At 32.3% G+C, this 20,633-nt stretch overlaps 5 protein-coding genes across 5 annotated transcripts; all 5 read right to left on the reverse strand.

Annotated features, from left to right (window-relative positions):
• Positions 1 to 1,431: 1,431 nt before the first annotated feature.
• LOC135597922 (polygalacturonase-like) lies at positions 1,432 to 2,656 on the reverse strand. The gene is made up of 4 exons (XM_065091430.1): positions 2,534 to 2,656; positions 2,365 to 2,450; positions 1,745 to 2,249; positions 1,432 to 1,665 (listed from the first exon to the last, which is right to left on the reverse strand). Exons 1-4 carry the CDS (start codon positions 2,654 to 2,656, stop codon positions 1,432 to 1,434), a joined length of 948 nt encoding a protein of 315 aa, XP_064947502.1.
• A 2,772-nt stretch (positions 2,657 to 5,428) lies between these two features.
• On the reverse strand, positions 5,429 to 6,653 carry LOC135597923 (polygalacturonase-like). The gene is made up of 4 exons (XM_065091431.1): positions 6,531 to 6,653; positions 6,362 to 6,447; positions 5,742 to 6,246; positions 5,429 to 5,662 (listed from the first exon to the last, which is right to left on the reverse strand). The coding sequence occupies exons 1-4, from the start codon at positions 6,651 to 6,653 to the stop codon at positions 5,429 to 5,431; spliced, it is 948 nt and encodes a 315-aa protein (XP_064947503.1).
• Positions 6,654 to 9,425: 2,772 nt separating this feature from the next.
• Positions 9,426 to 10,650, reverse strand: LOC135597924 (polygalacturonase-like). Its single transcript, XM_065091432.1, has 4 exons — positions 10,528 to 10,650; positions 10,359 to 10,444; positions 9,739 to 10,243; positions 9,426 to 9,659 (listed from the first exon to the last, which is right to left on the reverse strand). Exons 1-4 carry the CDS (start codon positions 10,648 to 10,650, stop codon positions 9,426 to 9,428), a joined length of 948 nt encoding a protein of 315 aa, XP_064947504.1.
• A 2,779-nt stretch (positions 10,651 to 13,429) lies between these two features.
• LOC135597925 (polygalacturonase-like) lies at positions 13,430 to 14,929 on the reverse strand. Its single transcript, XM_065091433.1, has 4 exons — positions 14,861 to 14,929; positions 14,363 to 14,448; positions 13,743 to 14,247; positions 13,430 to 13,663 (listed from the first exon to the last, which is right to left on the reverse strand). The coding sequence occupies exons 1-4, from the start codon at positions 14,927 to 14,929 to the stop codon at positions 13,430 to 13,432; spliced, it is 894 nt and encodes a 297-aa protein (XP_064947505.1).
• A 2,497-nt stretch (positions 14,930 to 17,426) lies between these two features.
• LOC135597926 (polygalacturonase-like) lies at positions 17,427 to 18,926 on the reverse strand. Its single transcript, XM_065091434.1, has 4 exons — positions 18,858 to 18,926; positions 18,360 to 18,445; positions 17,740 to 18,244; positions 17,427 to 17,660 (listed from the first exon to the last, which is right to left on the reverse strand). Exons 1-4 carry the CDS (start codon positions 18,924 to 18,926, stop codon positions 17,427 to 17,429), a joined length of 894 nt encoding a protein of 297 aa, XP_064947506.1.
• Positions 18,927 to 20,633: the final 1,707 nt, after the last annotated feature.

Here is a 20,633-nt window from a genome sequence, read left to right on the forward strand (position 1 = left end):
TATACTATATACAACTACAAATTGCACGCATATACATTGATTGAAAATAGATATGTTGTTACTTTTATAAATCAACCTGACGAAATCATATATACTTATTTTTTATTACAAATATTCGATAAAAAAATATAGTTCTCAAACCTTTTTTCGTAGAACTTTCTGATAGCACAAATCCATATGAAAATTTAAAATTCTAATTATAATTAAATACAAAACCAAATATCCTTCGTATATTCTATATTTGTCTCTCTTTTTATTGTTTTACTTTTCCTATGTCACCTTCAACGTAAGACCATTTTTTTAATCTATAATTAAATTAATTACATAATATCATGTAAGATCAAATTAAATACGGAATGTCAAAATTAATTAACCAAAAATCTTATGTGCTCTATCTAATCTCCTTCTTCAAATAATTCATGTTTACTTTTGTTTTTCTTTAATCCCGTCATTCTCTTTATCAAGACAAGTTTTCTTGTCATATTTCCCATATTTTTATTCCTTTCATATAATGGTAATTCAACAATTATGTAACTATATCAACATGATAAAATATCAAAATTAATTAATCTTTAGTACAATATAGAATTCTTTTTTTGTGAAAGGACTCAGAATTTTAAAAAATATCCTAAATCAAGAGTTTTTTACATTTGAGTTGATTTCTTACATAAAAATGATTCTCTAATAGAATATATCTTCAATACTAAGTATTATTCTAAGTATTATCATATTTGTAAGGTCATCTCTTTTTTAAGGTAATTTTCTTGTTATCATCTCTTCTTATTATTGTATCCTTCTTATTGAAGTATTATTCCAACTACCGTCATGTAGGTAAGTTATATCTATGTCGATATTCATGCTCAATCATTGGAATTTTAAATTTAATTTAAAATATTTTATATATTATCATGTGTTACTAAATGCGCATAAAGGTTTATGTTTATAGTATAAGTTGACAAGATTATTTTTATCAAAATTTATGTGATTGAAGTTTTGTTTCTATTTGTTAAAGTTTTTTTATTTTTTATTAATTGTGATATTTTAGATTTTTTAAATAAATTTTAAATTATTTACATGTTTTAAAGTATTTTCATAATTAAACATGAAGTCTGACTTGTTGACACAACGTTTCAACTAGTGACCTAGGGCTTAATCGAATAACAACTCGGTAATATTAATGACTATACTTTGTAATTACAATGTCACTAAAATTTAATGTATATTTTTCAGAAAAATATGAAACTAACATGAGATATCCATGTTATAAACATGGGATGTCATTTTGCATGTGGACAATTTCTTTATTTCTTTTTTTGTTTCTGATACAAGGCATATACTCAATGTAACAAAGAGAAAGCAGAAAAAAGTAGGGATAGGAACTCTTGTGTGGAACGGTTCATCACTTTTGCCTCACAACCCCATAATGCGAAATCAGATGCACGGGTCAGGTTTCACATTGCCATTGGAGCTACCATAGACATGAACACAAATAGAAGCATTTTTGGGTTGCTTTTCGTTGCCATTGTACTTCAAGCTGATGTCACTGAGCTCCACACCCTCACATGGAGCAACCTCGCTGCACACTAGATTATAAGCTACTGGCGAGAGAAAGGTCCCCACGATATTTCTGTACTTGATATTCTTGATCTTAACTAGAGAAGGATCCTACATGGAGAGAGGAAGGATGCTCAAATTTCAAGACTATGATGATATATTTAGCTGTAGTAGAAGCAATGAGGCATACCTTTTTGGGACAGTTAGCAGATGGGCAATAATTCTGATTTATGATGATGGGGTTATAGACATTATTCATGATGATGTGTTCAAAGACGAAATCAGTGGCCTTCAACCTAGATGGAGAAGATTGAAATGTCTTGATCCTCAATCCATTTGTTGTACCGGTAAGATTGCAGTTACTCACGTTCAGCCCGATTACATCTTTCTCACCAGCATTTTTGCCGAGACTACCGACGCTGATGCCATGGCCTGGGCCGCATAACACCTTAAAGATGGTCAAATTGGTGCAGCCCGGGCCGATGGAGATGCAGTCATCACCGGTGCCGATGACTGAATTGGCAACCTGGATATTGGTCGAGTCGGCGATGTGAATGCCATCGGTGTTGGGGCTATCTTGAGGAGCACTGATCTTGATGGAATCAAAGATAATGTTTCTTGATTCAAAGACATGAATGTGGAAGAACTTGCTGTCGATAGAAGAAATGCTTTTGATGGTTGCGTTCGTGACGAAACTGAACACCAAGTTCTATACGGTAGCATTGTAACGATTGTCAGTGCAATTCAAAGTAAGAACGAAGTAGTGTTAATATCTGCATGGTTAGAGCAAGGAAGACATGGCTACCATACCATGGGTAAGGGTTTGCAATCATTTGTCTTTTTGCATTGGTTGTAAGGCCATGCAGAAGCTCCTTGTCCGTTGAATCTTCCACCACCTGAGATAACCAATCCATTAATGTACTGGAAATGGAGCCAATATTGATTGTAATCTTCGAGATGGGTGGATGCCAGTAGCTGCCCTTTCACTTGCATCACCATTATGCCTTTGCATGGCCCTTTGAAGATTGTTGGACCGAGCAGGTATGCTCCCTCTGGGATCACTATCGTTGCCTTCCCTTGTGCCGCGCATGCCGCACTCCATGCCGTTTCAAAAGCCTACCATGTCCATAATTGTTACAACCGTAAGTATGGAGATGTCATGATGAAAATACAAGAAGTTTCTTATGTTTCTCCTCTGTCCCGCTAAAACTTTTTGTAATTCAAGTTCATGAAGATTTTTAAATTCATAGGAACTACGACAAAAACTATTGGTTGTAGTGAAAACCTATACTAAACATGAAAAGCTACCTTTGTGTTATCGGTTTTGCCATCTCCTGCTGCTCCATAATCCTTCACATTGTAAACACCGTCAGCCATGGCTACCCTCGCACCACTTAAGATGAAGAATAGCAAGCCAATCACAATAATACTTAATTCTAATCCCATTATCAAAAGTCTTCTCCTCGATCGATGTGTTCTCTGAATCAGCGCTTGTGTGTGCATGTCAATAGTTTGAATTAAGAAATCATTTATAGTGAGGGCATGCAAGAGGATTCTTCCCATGTAATCAACAAGTACATATGGTTTAAGCAATTTTTGACAACCAAGGTAACAATCACTTGCTATTTATATATGTTTGTGGTTGAGAAGGATACGTATGATTACTGGTTTGCCATTTCGGAATTCTATTCGTGGCCTATATTCATTTGGAAACAACCTCTTCCATTGGAAGGTGTTAACTCCACGATTTGTGAACTTTGCGAGCGATGTTGGGGTGCTGAATAACCGAAGACTTTAATTTTTATGCTATATGCAAATTGAAAATGAACTATGTATGATGTCAGTGTGTTCGAAATATTTATGTATATGAAATGATGAATTAAGAGAAGAGCACCACAATCTACTTATTAAGTTTTTGGTTTGTGTTTCGAATTTTTGTATGATATACATTTAGAGATCAGATGATTAAATTTAATTTGAATACATTTAAAGTATAAAAAAAGAGAATTTAGCTAATGAGGTTATGGGTTTGATTGAATTTAGATAAATAGCAACAACCGGTAGACATGGATGAAATGTCCGTTAGGTTAAAATTTAAACCATTAGGGACAAATGGAATAGTGGATTGAATCGATGTCTAATTTGATATGTTTTATACGTTATCTTAGAAGCTCACATTCCAGAGAACATAAAGTTGGAACGATTGTTTATTATCATATTAAATCTAACAAAATCATATAACAATTAAAACTAATAATATAGATTTTTTATTATATTTGAACGAATGCAATGTTAAAATAAAGACTAAAACCGAATAACACTACAAAATTAAAATATTTTCATTCGCTAAATGTGAATAATTATTTATTTATGGTTACAAAATTATATATAATTTTATATTTTTTAAATAATAAAATATTTTATAAACTAACAAATAATTGTGTATACTATATACAACTACAAATTGCACGCATATACATTGATTGAAAATAGATATGTTGTTACTTTTATAAATCAACCTGACGAAATCATATATACTTATTTTTTATTACAAATATTCGATAAAAAAATATAGTTCTCAAACCTTTTTTCGTAGAACTTTCTGATAGCACAAATCCATATGAAAATTTAAAATTCTAATTATAATTAAATACAAAACCAAATATCCTTCGTATATTCTATATTTGTCTCTCTTTTTATTGTTTTACTTTTCCTATGTCACCTTCAATGTAAGACCATTTTTTTAATCTATAATTAAATTAATTACATAATATCATGTAAGATCAAATTAAATACGGAATGTCAAAATTAATTAACCAAAAATCTTATGTGCTCTATCTAATCTCCTTCTTCAAATAATTCATGTTTACTTTTGTTTTTCTTTAATCCCGTCATTCTCTTTATCAAGACAAGTTTTCTTGTCATATTTCCCATATTTTTATTCCTTTCATATAATGGTAATTCAACAATTATGTAACTATATCAACATGATAAAATATCAAAATTAATTAATCTTTAGTACAATATAGAATTCTTTTTTTGTGAAAGGACTCAGAATTTTAAAAAATATCCTAAATCAAGAGTTTTTTACATTTGAGTTGATTTCTTACATAAAAATGATTCTCTAATAGAATATATCTTCAATACTAAGTATTATTCTAAGTATTATCATATTTGTAAGGTCATCTCTTTTTTAAGGTAATTTTCTTGTTATCATCTCTTCTTATTATTGTATCCTTCTTATTGAAGTATTATTCCAACTACCGTCATGTAGGTAAGTTATATCTATGTCGATATTCATGCTCAATCATTGGAATTTTAAATTTAATTTAAAATATTTTATATATTATCATGTGTTACTAAATGCGCATAAAGGTTTATGTTTATAGTATAAGTTGACAAGATTATTTTTATCAAAATTTATGTGATTGAAGTTTTGTTTCTATTTGTTAAAGTTTTTTTATTTTTTATTAATTGTGATATTTTAGATTTTTTAAATAAATTTTAAATTATTTACATGTTTTAAAGTATTTTCATAATTAAACATGAAGTCTGACTTGTTGACACAACGTTTCAACTAGTGACCTAGGGCTTAATCGAATAACAACTCGGTAATATTAATGACTATACTTTGTAATTACAATGTCACTAAAATTTAATGTATATTTTTCAGAAAAATATGAAACTAACATGAGATATCCATGTTATAAACATGGGATGTCATTTTGCATGTGGACAATTTCTTTATTTCTTTTTTTGTTTCTGATACAAGGCATATACTCAATGTAACAAAGAGAAAGCAGAAAAAAGTAGGGATAGGAACTCTTGTGTGGAACGGTTCATCACTTTTGCCTCACAACCCCATAATGCGAAATCAGATGCACGGGTCAGGTTTCACATTGCCATTGGAGCTACCATAGACATGAACACAAATAGAAGCATTTTTGGGTTGCTTTTCGTTGCCATTGTACTTCAAGCTGATGTCACTGAGCTCCACACCCTCACATGGAGCAACCTCGCTGCACACTAGATTATAAGCTACTGGCGAGAGAAAGGTCCCCACGATATTTCTGTACTTGATATTCTTGATCTTAACTAGAGAAGGATCCTACATGGAGAGAGGAAGGATGCTCAAATTTCAAGACTATGATGATATATTTAGCTGTAGTAGAAGCAATGAGGCATACCTTTTTGGGACAGTTAGCAGATGGGCAATAATTCTGATTTATGATGATGGGGTTATAGACATTATTCATGATGATGTGTTCAAAGACGAAATCAGTGGCCTTCAACCTAGATGGAGAAGATTGAAATGTCTTGATCCTCAATCCATTTGTTGTACCGGTAAGATTGCAGTTACTCACGTTCAGCCCGATTACATCTTTCTCACCAGCATTTTTGCCGAGACTACCGACGCTGATGCCATGGCCTGGGCCGCATAACACCTTAAAGATGGTCAAATTGGTGCAGCCCGGGCCGATGGAGATGCAGTCATCACCGGTGCCGATGACTGAATTGGCAACCTGGATATTGGTCGAGTCGGCGATGTGAATGCCATCGGTGTTGGGGCTATCTTGAGGAGCACTGATCTTGATGGAATCAAAGATAATGTTTCTTGATTCAAAGACATGAATGTGGAAGAACTTGCTGTCGATAGAAGAAATGCTTTTGATGGTTGCGTTCGTGACGAAACTGAACACCAAGTTCTATACGGTAGCATTGTAACGATTGTCAGTGCAATTCAAAGTAAGAACGAAGTAGTGTTAATATCTGCATGGTTAGAGCAAGGAAGACATGGCTACCATACCATGGGTAAGGGTTTGCAATCATTTGTCTTTTTGCATTGGTTGTAAGGCCATGCAGAAGCTCCTTGTCCGTTGAATCTTCCACCACCTGAGATAACCAATCCATTAATGTACTGGAAATGGAGCCAATATTGATTGTAATCTTCGAGATGGGTGGATGCCAGTAGCTGCCCTTTCACTTGCATCACCATTATGCCTTTGCATGGCCCTTTGAAGATTGTTGGACCGAGCAGGTATGCTCCCTCTGGGATCACTATCGTTGCCTTCCCTTGTGCCGCGCATGCCGCACTCCATGCCGTTTCAAAAGCCTACCATGTCCATAATTGTTACAACCGTAAGTATGGAGATGTCATGATGAAAATACAAGAAGTTTCTTATGTTTCTCCTCTGTCCCGCTAAAACTTTTTGTAATTCAAGTTCATGAAGATTTTTAAATTCATAGGAACTACGACAAAAACTATTGGTTGTAGTGAAAACCTATACTAAACATGAAAAGCTACCTTTGTGTTATCGGTTTTGCCATCTCCTGCTGCTCCATAATCCTTCACATTGTAAACACCGTCAGCCATGGCTACCCTCGCACCACTTAAGATGAAGAATAGCAAGCCAATCACAATAATACTTAATTCTAATCCCATTATCAAAAGTCTTCTCCTCGATCGATGTGTTCTCTGAATCAGCGCTTGTGTGTGCATGTCAATAGTTTGAATTAAGAAATCATTTATAGTGAGGGCATGCAAGAGGATTCTTCCCATGTAATCAACAAGTACATATGGTTTAAGCAATTTTTGACAACCAAGGTAACAATCACTTGCTATTTATATATGTTTGTGGTTGAGAAGGATACGTATGATTACTGGTTTGCCATTTCGGAATTCTATTCGTGGCCTATATTCATTTGGAAACAACCTCTTCCATTGGAAGGTGTTAACTCCACGATTTGTGAACTTTGCGAGCGATGTTGGGGTGCTGAATAACCGAAGACTTTAATTTTTATGCTATATGCAAATTGAAAATGAACTATGTATGATGTCAGTGTGTTCGAAATATTTATGTATATGAAATGATGAATTAAGAGAAGAGCACCACAATCTACTTATTAAGTTTTTGGTTTGTGTTTCGAATTTTTGTATGATATACATTTAGAGATCAGATGATTAAATTTAATTTGAATACATTTAAAGTATAAAAAAAGAGAATTTAGCTAATGAGGTTATGGGTTTGATTGAATTTAGATAAATAGCAACAACCGGTAGACATGGATGAAATGTCCGTTAGGTTAAAATTTAAACCATTAGGGACAAATGGAATAGTGGATTGAATCGATGTCTAATTTGATATGTTTTATACGTTATCTTAGAAGCTCACATTCCAGAGAACATAAAGTTGGAACGATTGTTTATTATCATATTAAATCTAACAAAATCATATAACAATTAAAACTAATAATATAGATTTTTTATTATATTTGAACGAATGCAATGTTAAAATAAAGACTAAAACCGAATAACACTACAAAATTAAAATATTTTCATTCGCTAAATGTGAATAATTATTTATTTATGGTTACAAAATTATATATAATTTTATATTTTTTAAATAATAAAATATTTTATAAACTAACAAATAATTGTGTATACTATATACAACTACAAATTGCACGCATATACATTGATTGAAAATAGATATGTTGTTACTTTTATAAATCAACCTGACGAAATCATATATACTTATTTTTTATTACAAATATTCGATAAAAAAATATAGTTCTCAAACCTTTTTTCGTAGAACTTTCTGATAGCACAAATCCATATGAAAATTTAAAATTCTAATTATAATTAAATACAAAACCAAATATCCTTCGTATATTCTATATTTGTCTCTCTTTTTATTGTTTTACTTTTCCTATATCACCTTCAATGTAAGACCATTTTTTTAATCTATAATTAAATTAATTACATAATATCATGTAAGATCAAATTAAATACGGAATGTCAAAATTAATTAACCAAAAATCTTATGTGCTCTATCTAATCTCCTTCTTCAAATAATTCATGTTTACTTTTGTTTTTCTTTAATCCCGTCATTCTCTTTATCAAGACAAGTTTTCTTGTCATATTTCCCATATTTTTATTCCTTTCATATAATGGTAATTCAACAATTATGTAACTATATCAACATGATAAAATATCAAAATTAATTAATCTTTAGTACAATATAGAATTCTTTTTTTGTGAAAGGACTCAGAATTTTAAAAAATATCCTAAATCAAGAGTTTTTTACATTTGAGTTGATTTCTTACATAAAAATGATTCTCTAATAGAATATATCTTCAATACTAAGTATTATTCTAAGTATTATCATATTTGTAAGGTCATCTCTTTTTTAATGTAATTTTCTTGTTATCATCTCTTCTTATTATTGTATCCTTCTTATTGAAGTATTATTCCAACTACCGTCATGTAGGTAAGTTATATCTATGTCGATATTCATGCTCAATCATTGGAATTTTAAATTTAATTTAAAATATTTTATATATTATCATGTGTTACTAAATGCGCATAAAGGTTTATGTTTATAGTATAAGTTGACAAGATTATTTTTATCAAAATTTATGTGATTGAAGTTTTGTTTCTATTTGTTAAAGTTTTTTTATTTTTTATTAATTGTGATATTTTAGATTTTTTAAATAAATTTTAAATTATTTACATGTTTTAAAGTATTTTCATAATTAAACATGAAGTCTGACTTGTTGACACAACGTTTCAACTAGTGACCTAGGGCTTAATCGAATAACAACTCGGTAATATTAATGACTATACTTTGTAATTACAATGTCACTAAAATTTAATGTATATTTTTCAGAAAAATATGAAACTAACATGAGATATCCATGTTATAAACATGGGATGTCATTTTGCATGTGGACAATTTCTTTATTTCTTTTTTTGTTTCTGATACAAGGCATATACTCAATGTAACAAAGAGAAAGCAGAAAAAAGTAGGGATAGGAACTCTTGTGTGGAACGGTTCATCACTTTTGCCTCACAACCCCATAATGCGAAATCAGATGCACGGGTCAGGTTTCACATTGCCATTGGAGCTACCATAGACATGAACACAAATAGAAGCATTTTTGGGTTGCTTTTCGTTGCCATTGTACTTCAAGCTGATGTCACTGAGCTCCACGCCCTCACATGGAGCAACCTCGCTGCACACTAGATTATAAGCTACTGGCGAGAGAAAGGTCCCCACGATATTCCTGTACTTGATATTCTTGATCTTAACTAGAGAAGGATCCTACATGGAGAGAGGAAGGATGCTCAAATTTCAAGACTATGATGATATATTTAGCTGTAGTAGAAGCAATGAGGCATACCTTTTTGGGACAGTTAGCAGATGGGCAATAATTCTGATTTATGATGATGGGGTTATAGACATTATTCATGATGATGTGTTCAAAGACGAAATCAGTGGCCTTCAACCTAGATGGAGAAGATTGAAATGTCTTGATCCTCAATCCATTTGTTGTACCGGTAAGATTGCAGTTACTCACGTTCAGCCCGATTACATCTTTCTCACCAGCATTTTTGCCGAGACTACCGACGCTGATGCCATGGCCTGGGCCGCATAACACCTTAAAGATGGTCAAATTGGTGCAGCCCGGGCCGATGGAGATGCAGTCATCACCGGTGCCGATGACTGAATTGGCAACCTGGATATTGGTCGAGTCGGCGATGTGAATGCCATCGGTGTTGGGGCTATCTTGAGGAGCACTGATCTTGATGGAATCAAAGATAATGTTTCTTGATTCAAAGACATGAATGTGGAAGAACTTGCTGTCGATAGAAGAAATGCTTTTGATGGTTGCGTTCGTGACGAAACTGAACACCAAGTTCTATACGGTAGCATTGTAACGATTGTCAGTGCAATTCAAAGTAAGAACGAAGTAGTGTTAATATCTGCATGGTTAGAGCAAGGAAGACATGGCTACCATACCATGGGTAAGGGTTTGCAATCATTTGTCTTTTTGCATTGGTTGTAAGGCCATGCAGAAGCTCCTTGTCCGTTGAATCTTCCACCACCTGAGATAACCAATCCATTAATGTACTGGAAATGGAGCCAATATTGATTGTAATCTTCGAGATGGGTGGATGCCAGTAGCTGCCCTTTCACTTGCATCACCATTATGCCTTTGCATGGCCCTTTGAAGATTGTTGGACCGAGCAGGTATGCTCCCTCTGGGATCACTATCGTTGCCTTCCCTTGTGCCGCGCATGCCGCACTCCATGCCGTTTCAAAAGCCTACCATGTCCATAATTGTTACAACCGTAAGTATGGAGATGTCATGATGAAAATACAAGAAGTTTCTTATGTTTCTCCTCTGTCCCGCTAAAACTTTTTGTAATTCAAGTTCATGAAGATTTTTAAATTCATAGGAACTACGACAAAAACTATTGGTTGTAGTGAAAACCTATACTAAACATGAAAAGCTACCTTTGTGTTATCGGTTTTGCCATCTCCTGCTGCTCCATAATCCTTCACATTGTAAACACCGTCAGCCATGGCTACCCTCGCACCACTTAAGATGAAGAATAGCAAGCCAATCACAATAATACTTAATTCTAATCCCATTATCAAAAGTCTTCTCCTCGATCGATGTGTTCTCTGAATCAGCGCTTGTGTGTGCATGTCAATAGTTTGAATTAAGAAATCATTTATAGTGAGGGCATGCAAGAGGATTCTTCCCATGTAATCAACAAGTACATATGGTTTAAGCAATTTTTGACAACCAAGGTAGCAATCACTTGCTATTTATATATGTTTGTGGTTGAGAAGGATACGTATGATTACTGGTTTCCCATTTCGGAATTCTATTCGTGGCCTATATTCATTTGGAAACAACCTCTTCCATTGGAAGGTGTTAACTCCACGATTTGTGAACTTTGCGAGCGATGTTGGGGTGCTGAATAACCGAAGACTTTAATTTTTATGCTATATGCAAATTGAAAATGAACTATGTATGATGTCAGTGTGTTCGAAATATTTATGTATATGAAATGATGAATTAAGAGAAGAGCACCACAATCTACTTATTAAGTTTTTGGTTTGTGTTTCGAATTTTTGTATGATATACATTTAGAGATCAGATGATTAAATTTAATTTGAATACATTTAAAGTATAAAAAAAGAGAATTTAGCTAATGAGGTTATGGGTTTGATTGAATTTAGATAAATAGCAACAACCGGTAGACATGGATGAAATGTCCGTTAGGTTAAAATTTAAACCATTAGGGACAAATGGAATAGTGGATTGAATCGATGTCTAATTTGATATGTTTTATACGTTATCTTAGAAGCTCACATTCCAGAGAACATAAAGTTGGAACGATTGTTTATTATCATATTAAATCTAACAAAATCATATAACAATTAAAACTAATAATATAGATTTTTTATTATATTTGAACGAATGCAATGTTAAAATAAAGACTAAAACCGAATAACACTACAAAATTAAAATATTTTCATTCGCTAAATGTGAATAATTATTTATTTATGGTTACAAAATTATATATAATTTTATATTTTTTAAATAATAAAATATTTTATAAACTAACAAATAATTGTGTATACTATATACAACTACAAATTGCACGCATATACATTGATTGAAAATAGATATGTTGTTACTTTTATAAATCAACCTGACGAAATCATATATACTTATTTTTTATTACAAATATTCGATAAAAAAATATAGTTCTCAAACCTTTTTTCGTAGAACTTTCTGATAGCACAAATCCATATGAAAATTTAAAATTCTAATTATAATTAAATACAAAACCAAATATCCTTCGTATATTCTATATTTGTCTCTCTTTTTATTGTTTTACTTTTCCTATGTCACCTTCAATGTAAGACCATTTTTTTAATCTATAATTAAATTAATTACATAATATCATGTAAGATCAAATTAAATACGGAATGTCAAAATTAATTAACCAAAAATCTTATGTGCTCTATCTAATCTCCTTCTTCAAATAATTCATGTTTACTTTTGTTTTTCTTTAATCCCGTCATTCTCTTTATCAAGACAAGTTTTCTTGTCATATTTCCCATATTTTTATTCCTTTCATATAATGGTAATTCAACAATTATGTAACTATATCAACATGATAAAATATCAAAATTAATTAATCTTTAGTACAATATAGAATTCTTTTTTTGTGAAAGGACTCAGAATTTTAAAAAATATCCTAAATCAAGAGTTTTTTACATTTGAGTTGATTTCTTACATAAAAATGATTCTCTAATAGAATATATCTTCAATACTAAGTATTATTCTAAGTATTATCATATTTGTAAGGTCATCTCTTTTTTAATGTAATTTTCTTGTTATCATCTCTTCTTATTATTGTATCCTTCTTATTGAAGTATTATTCCAACTACCGTCATGTAGGTAAGTTATATCTATGTCGATATTCATGCTCAATCATTGGAATTTTAAATTTAATTTAAAATATTTTATATATTATCATGTGTTACTAAATGCGCATAAAGGTTTATGTTTATAGTATAAGTTGACAAGATTATTTTTATCAAAATTTATGTGATTGAAGTTTTGTTTCTATTTGTTAAAGTTTTTTTATTTTTTATTTTTTATTAATTGTGATATTTTAGATTTTTTAAATAAATTTTAAATTATTTACATGTTTTAAAGTATTTTCATAATTAAACATGAAGTCTGACTTGTTGACACAACGTTTCAACTAGTGACCTAGTGCTTAATCGAATAACAACTCGGTAATATTAATGACTATACTTTGTAATTACAATGTCACTAAAATTTAATGTATATTTTTCAGAAAAATATGAAACTAACATGAGATATCCATGTTATAAACATGGGATGTCATTTTGCATGTGGACAATTTCTTTATTTCTTTTTTTGTTTCTGATACAAGGCATATACTCAATGTAACAAAGAGAAAGCAGAAAAAAGTAGGGATAGGAACTCTTGTGTGGAACGGTTCATCACTTTTGCCTCACAACCCCATAATGCGAAATCAGATGCACGGGTCAGGTTTCACATTGCCATTGGAGCTACCATAGACATGAACACAAATAGAAGTATTTTTGGGTTGCTTTTCGTTGCCGTTGTACTTCAAGCTGATGTCACTGAGCTCCACGCCCTCACATGGAGCAACCTCGCTGCACACTAGATTATAAGCTACTGGCGAGAGAAAGGTCCCCACGATATTTCTGTACTTGATATTCTTGATCTTAACTAGAGAAGGATCCTACATGGAGAGAGGAAGGATGCTCAAATTTCAAGACTATGATGATATATTTAGCTGTAGTAGAAGCAATGAGGCATACCTTTTTGGGACAGTTAGCAGATGGGCAATAATTCTGATTTATGATGATGGGTTTATAGACATTATTCATGATGATGTGTTCAAAGACGAAATCAGTGGCCTTCAACCTAGATGGAGAAGATTGAAATGTCTTGATCCTCAATCCATTTGTTGTACCGGTAAGATTGCAGTTACTCACGTTCAGCCCGATTACATCTTTCTCACCAGCATTTTTGCCGAGACTACCGACGCTGATGCCATGGCCTGGGCCGCATAACACCTTAAAGATGGTCAAATTGGTGCAGCCCGGGCCGATGGAGATGCAGTCATCACCGGTGCCGATGACTGAATTGGCAACCTGGATATTGGTCGAGTCGGCGATGTGAATGCCATCGGTGTTGGGGCTATCTTGAGGAGCACTGATCTTGATGGAATCAAAGATAATGTTTCTTGATTCAAAGACATGAATGTGGAAGAACTTGCTGTCGATAGAAGAAATGCTTTTGATGGTTGCGTTCGTGACGAAACTGAACACCAAGTTCTATACGGTAGCATTGTAACGATTGTCAGTGCAATTCAAAGTAAGAACGAAGTAGTGTTAATATCTGCATGGTTAGAGCAAGGAAGACATGGCTACCATACCATGGGTAAGGGTTTGCAATCATTTGTCTTTTTGCATTGGTTGTAAGGCCATGCAGAAGCTCCTTGTCCGTTGAATCTTCCACCACCTGAGATAACCAATCCATTAATGTACTGGAAATGGAGCCAATATTGATTGTAATCTTCGAGATGGGTGGATGCCAGTAGCTGCCCTTTCACTTGCATCACCATTATGCCTTTGCATGGCCCTTTGAAGATTGTTGGACCGAGCAGGTATGCTCCCTCTGGGATCACTATCGTTGCCTTCCCTTGTGCCGCGCATGCCGCACTCCATGCCGTTTCAAAAGCCTACCATGTCCATAATTGTTACAACCGTAAGTATGGAGATGTCATGATGAAAATACAAGAAGTTTCTTATGTTTCTCCTCTGTCCCGCTAAAACTTTTTGTAATTCAAGTTCATGAAGATTTTTAAATTCATAGGAACTACGACAAAAACTATTGGTTGTAGTGAAAACCTATACTAAACATGAAAAGCTACCTTTGTGTTATCGGTTTTGCCATCTCCTGCTGCTCCATAATCCTTCACATTGTAAACACCGTCAGCCATGGCTACCCTCGCACCACTTAAGATGAAGAATAGCAAGCCAATCACAATAATACTTAATTCTAATCCCATTATCAAAAGTCTTCTCCTCGATCGATGTGTTCTCTGAATCAGCGCTTGTGTGTGCATGTCAATAGTTTGAATTAAGAAATCATTTATAGTGAGGGCATGCAAGAGGATTCTTCCCATGTAATCAACAAGTACATATGGTTTAAGCAATTTTTGACAACCAAGGTAACAATCACTTGCTATTTATATATGTTTGTGGTTGAGAAGGATACGTATGATTACTGGTTTGCCATTTCGGAATTCTATTCGTGGCCTATATTCATTTGGAAACAACCTCTTCCATTGGAAGGTGTTAACTCCACGATTTGTGAACTTTGCGAGCGATGTTGGGGTGCTGAATAACCGAAGACTTTAATTTTTATGCTATATGCAAATTGAAAATGAACTATGTATGATGTCAGTGTGTTCGAAATATTTATGTATATGAAATGATGAATTAAGAGAAGAGCACCACAATCTACTTATTAAGTTTTTGGTTTGTGTTTCGAATTTTTGTATGATATACATTTAGAGATCAGATGATTAAATTTAATTTGAATACATTTAAAGTATAAAAAAAGAGAATTTAGCTAATGAGGTTATGGGTTTGATTGAATTTAGATAAATAGCAACAACCGGTAGACATGGATGAAATGTCCGTTAGGTTAAAATTTAAACCATTAGGGACAAATGGAATAGTGGATTGAATCGATGTCTAATTTGATATGTTTTATACGTTATCTTAGAAGCTCACATTCCAGAGAACATAAAGTTGGAACGATTGTTTATTATCATATTAAATCTAACAAAATCATATAACAATTAAAACTAATAATATAGATTTTTTATTATATTTGAACGAATGCAATGTTAAAATAAAGACTAAAACCGAATAACACTACAAAATTAAAATATTTTCATTCGCTAAATGTGAATAATTATTTATTTATGGTTACAAAATTATATATAATTTTATATTTTTTAAATAATAAAATATTTTATAAACTAACAAATAATTGTGTATACTATATACAACTACAAATTGCACGCATATACATTGATTGAAAATAGATATGTTGTTACTTTTATAAATCAACCTGACGAAATCATATATACTTATTTTTTATTACAAATATTCGATAAAAAAATATAGTTCTCAAACCTTTTTTCGTAGAACTTTCTGATAGCACAAATCCATATGAAAATTTAAAATTCTAATTATAATTAAATACAAAACCAAATATCCTTCGTATATTCTATATTTGTCTCTCTTTTTATTGTTTTACTTTTCCTATGTCACCTTCAATGTAAGACCATTTTTTTAATCTATAATTAAATTAATTACATAATATCATGTAAGATCAAATTAAATACGGAATGTCAAAATTAATTAACCAAAAATCTTATGTGCTCTATCTAATCTCCTTCTTCAAATAATTCATGTTTACTTTTGTTTTTCTTTAATCCCGTCATTCTCTTTATCAAGACAAGTTTTCTTGTCATATTTCCCATATTTTTATTCCTTTCATATAATGGTAATTCAACAATTATGTAACTATATCAACATGATAAAATATCAAAATTAATTAATCTTTAGTACAATATAGAATTCTTTTTTTGTGAAAGGACTCAGAATTTTAAAAAATATCCTAAATCAAGAGTTTTTTACATTTGAGTTGATTTCTTACATAAAAATGATTCTCTAATAGAATATATCTTCAATACTAAGTATTATTCTAAGTATTATCATATTTGTAAGGTCATCTCTTTTTTAAGGTAATTTTCTTGTTATCATCTCTTCTTATTATTGTATCCTTCTTATTGAAGTATTATTCCAACTACCGTCATGTAGGTAAGTTATATCTATGTCGATATTCATGCTCAATCATTGGAATTTTAAATTTAATTTAAAATATTTTATATATTATCATGTGTTACTAAATGCGCATAAAGGTTTATGTTTATAGTATAAGTTGACAAGATTATTTTTATCAAAATTTATGTGATTGAAGTTTTGTTTCTATTTGTTAAAGTTTTTTTATTTTTTATTAATTGTGATATTTTAGATTTTTTAAATAAATTTTAAATTATTTACATGTTTTAAAGTATTTTCATAATTAAACATGAAGTCTGACTTGTTGACACAACGTTTCAACTAGTGACCTAGGGCTTAATCGAATAACAACTCGGTAATATTAATGACTATACTTTGTAATTACAATGTCACTAAAATTTAATGTATATTTTTCAGAAAAATATGAAACTAACATGAGATATCCATGTTATAAACATGGGATGTCATTTTGCATGTGGACAATTTCTTTATTTCTTTTTTTGTTTCTGATACAAGGCATATACTCAATGTAACAAAGAGAAAGCAGAAAAAAGTAGGGATAGGAACTCTTGTGTGGAACGGTTCATCACTTTTGCCTCACAACCCCATAATGCGAAATCAGATGCACGGGTCAGGTTTCACATTGCCATTGGAGCTACCATAGACATGAACACAAATAGAAGCATTTTTGGGTTGCTTTTCGTTGCCATTGTACTTCAAGCTGATGTCACTGAGCTCCACACCCTCACATGGAGCAACCTCGCTGCACACTAGATTATAAGCTACTGGCGAGAGAAAGGTCCCCACGATATTTCTGTACTTGATATTCTTGATCTTAACTAGAGAAGGATCCTACATGGAGAGAGGAAGGATGCTCAAATTTCAAGACTATGATGATATATTTAGCTGTAGTAGAAGCAATGAGGCATACCTTTTTGGGACAGTTAGCAGATGGGCAATAATTCTGATTTATGATGATGGGGTTATAGACATTATTCATGATGATGTGTTCAAAGACGAAATCAGTGGCCTTCAACCTAGATGGAGAAGATTGAAATGTCTTGATCCTCAATCCATTTGTTGTACCGGTAAGATTGCAGTTACTCACGTTCAGCCCGATTACATCTTTCTCACCAGCATTTTTGCCGAGACTACCGACGCTGATGCCATGGCCTGGGCCGCATAACACCTTAAAGATGGTCAAATTGGTGCAGCCCGGGCCGATGGAGATGCAGTCATCACCGGTGCCGATGACTGAATTGGCAACCTGGATATTGGTCGAGTCGGCGATGTGAATGCCATCGGTGTTGGGGCTATCTTGAGGAGCACTGATCTTGATGGAATCAAAGATAATGTTTCTTGATTCAAAGACATGAATGTGGAAGAACTTGCTGTCGATAGAAGAAATGCTTTTGATGGTTGCGTTCGTGACGAAACTGAACACCAAGTTCTATACGGTAGCATTGTAACGATTGTCAGTGCAATTCAAAGTAAGAACGAAGTAGTGTTAATATCTGCATGGTTAGAGCAAGGAAGACATGGCTACCATACCATGGGTAAGGGTTTGCAATCATTTGTCTTTTTGCATTGGTTGTAAGGCCATGCAGAAGCTCCTTGTCCGTTGAATCTTCCACCACCTGAGATAACCAATCCATTAATGTACTGGAAATGGAGCCAATATTGATTGTAATCTTCGAGATGGGTGGATGCCAGTAGCTGCCCTTTCACTTGCATCACCATTATGCCTTTGCATGGCCCTTTGAAGATTGTTGGACCGAGCAGGTATGCTCCCTCTGGGATCACTATCGTTGCCTTCCCTTGTGCCGCGCATGCCGCACTCCATGCCGTTTCAAAAGCCTACCATGTCCATAATTGTTACAACCGTAAGTATGGAGATGTCATGATGAAAATACAAGAAGTTTCTTATGTTTCTCCTCTGTCCCGCTAAAACTTTTTGTAATTCAAGTTCATGAAGATTTTTAAATTCATAGGAACTACGACAAAAACTATTGGTTGTAGTGAAAACCTATACTAAACATGAAAAGCTACCTTTGTGTTATCGGTTTTGCCATCTCCTGCTGCTCCATAATCCTTCACATTGTAAACACCGTCAGCCATGGCTACCCTCGCACCACTTAAGATGAAGAATAGCAAGCCAATCACAATAATACTTAATTCTAATCCCATTATCAAAAGTCTTCTCCTCGATCGATGTGTTCTCTGAATCAGCGCTTGTGTGTGCATGTCAATAGTTTGAATTAAGAAATCATTTATAGTGAGGGCATGCAAGAGGATTCTTCCCATGTAATCAACAAGTACATATGGTTTAAGCAATTTTTGACAACCAAGGTAACAATCACTTGCTATTTATATATGTTTGTGGTTGAGAAGGATACGTATGATTACTGGTTTGCCATTTCGGAATTCTATTCGTGGCCTATATTCATTTGGAAACAACCTCTTCCATTGGAAGGTGTTAACTCCACGATTTGTGAACTTTGCGAGCGATGTTGGGGTGCTGAATAACCGAAGACTTTAATTTTTATGCTATATGCAAATTGAAAATGAACTATGTATGATGTCAGTGTGTTCGAAATATTTATGTATATGAAATGATGAATTAAGAGAAGAGCACCACAATCTACTTATTAAGTTTTTGGTTTGTGTTTCGAATTTTTGTATGATATACATTTAGAGATCAGATGATTAAATTTAATTTGAATACATTTAAAGTATAAAAAAAGAGAATTTAGCTAATGAGGTTATGGGTTTGATTGAATTTAGATAAATAGCAACAACCGGTAGACATGGATGAAATGTCCGTTAGGTTAAAATTTAAACCATTAGGGACAAATGGAATAGTGGATTGAATCGATGTCTAATTTGATATGTTTTATACGTTATCTTAGAAGCTCACATTCCAGAGAACATAAAGTTGGAACGATTGTTTATTATCATATTAAATCTAACAAAATCATATAACAATTAAAACTAATAATATAGATTTTTTATTATATTTGAACGAATGCAATGTTAAAATAAAGACTAAAACCGAATAACACTACAAAATTAAAATATTTTCATTCGCTAAATGTGAATAATTATTTATTTATGGTTACAAAATTATATATAATTTTATATTTTTTAAATAATAAAATATTTTATAAACTAACAAATAATTGTGTATACTATATACAACTACAAATTGCACGCATATACATTGATTGAAAATAGATATGTTGTTACTTTTATAAATCAACCTGACGAAATCATATATACTTATTTTTTATTACAAATATTCGATAAAAAAATATAGTTCTCAAACCTTTTTTCGTAGAACTTTCTGATAGCACAAATCCATATGAAAATTTAAAATTCTAATTATAATTAAATACAAAACCAAATATCCTTCGTATATTCTATATTTGTCTCTCTTTTTATTGTTTTACTTTTCCTATGTCACCTTCAATGTAAGACCATTTTTTTAATCTATAATTAAATTAATTACATAATATCATGTAAGATCAAATTAAATACGGAATGTCAAAATTAATTAACCAAAAATCTTATGTGCTCTATCTAATCTCCTTCTTCAAATAATTCATGTTTACTTTTGTTTTTCTTTAATCCCGTCATTCTCTTTATCAAGACAAGTTTTCTTGTCATATTTCCCATATTTTTATTCCTTTCATATAATGGTAATTCAACAATTATGTAACTATATCAACATGATAAAATATCAAAATTAATTAATCTTTAGTACAATATAGAATTCTTTTTTTGTGAAAGGACTCAGAATTTTAAAAAATATCCTAAATCAAGAGT

Source organism: Musa acuminata, chromosome BXJ2-1, assembly GCF_036884655.1.
Source record: "Musa acuminata AAA Group cultivar baxijiao chromosome BXJ2-1, Cavendish_Baxijiao_AAA, whole genome shotgun sequence".
Classification (NCBI taxonomy): Eukaryota; Viridiplantae; Streptophyta; class Magnoliopsida; order Zingiberales; family Musaceae; genus Musa; species Musa acuminata.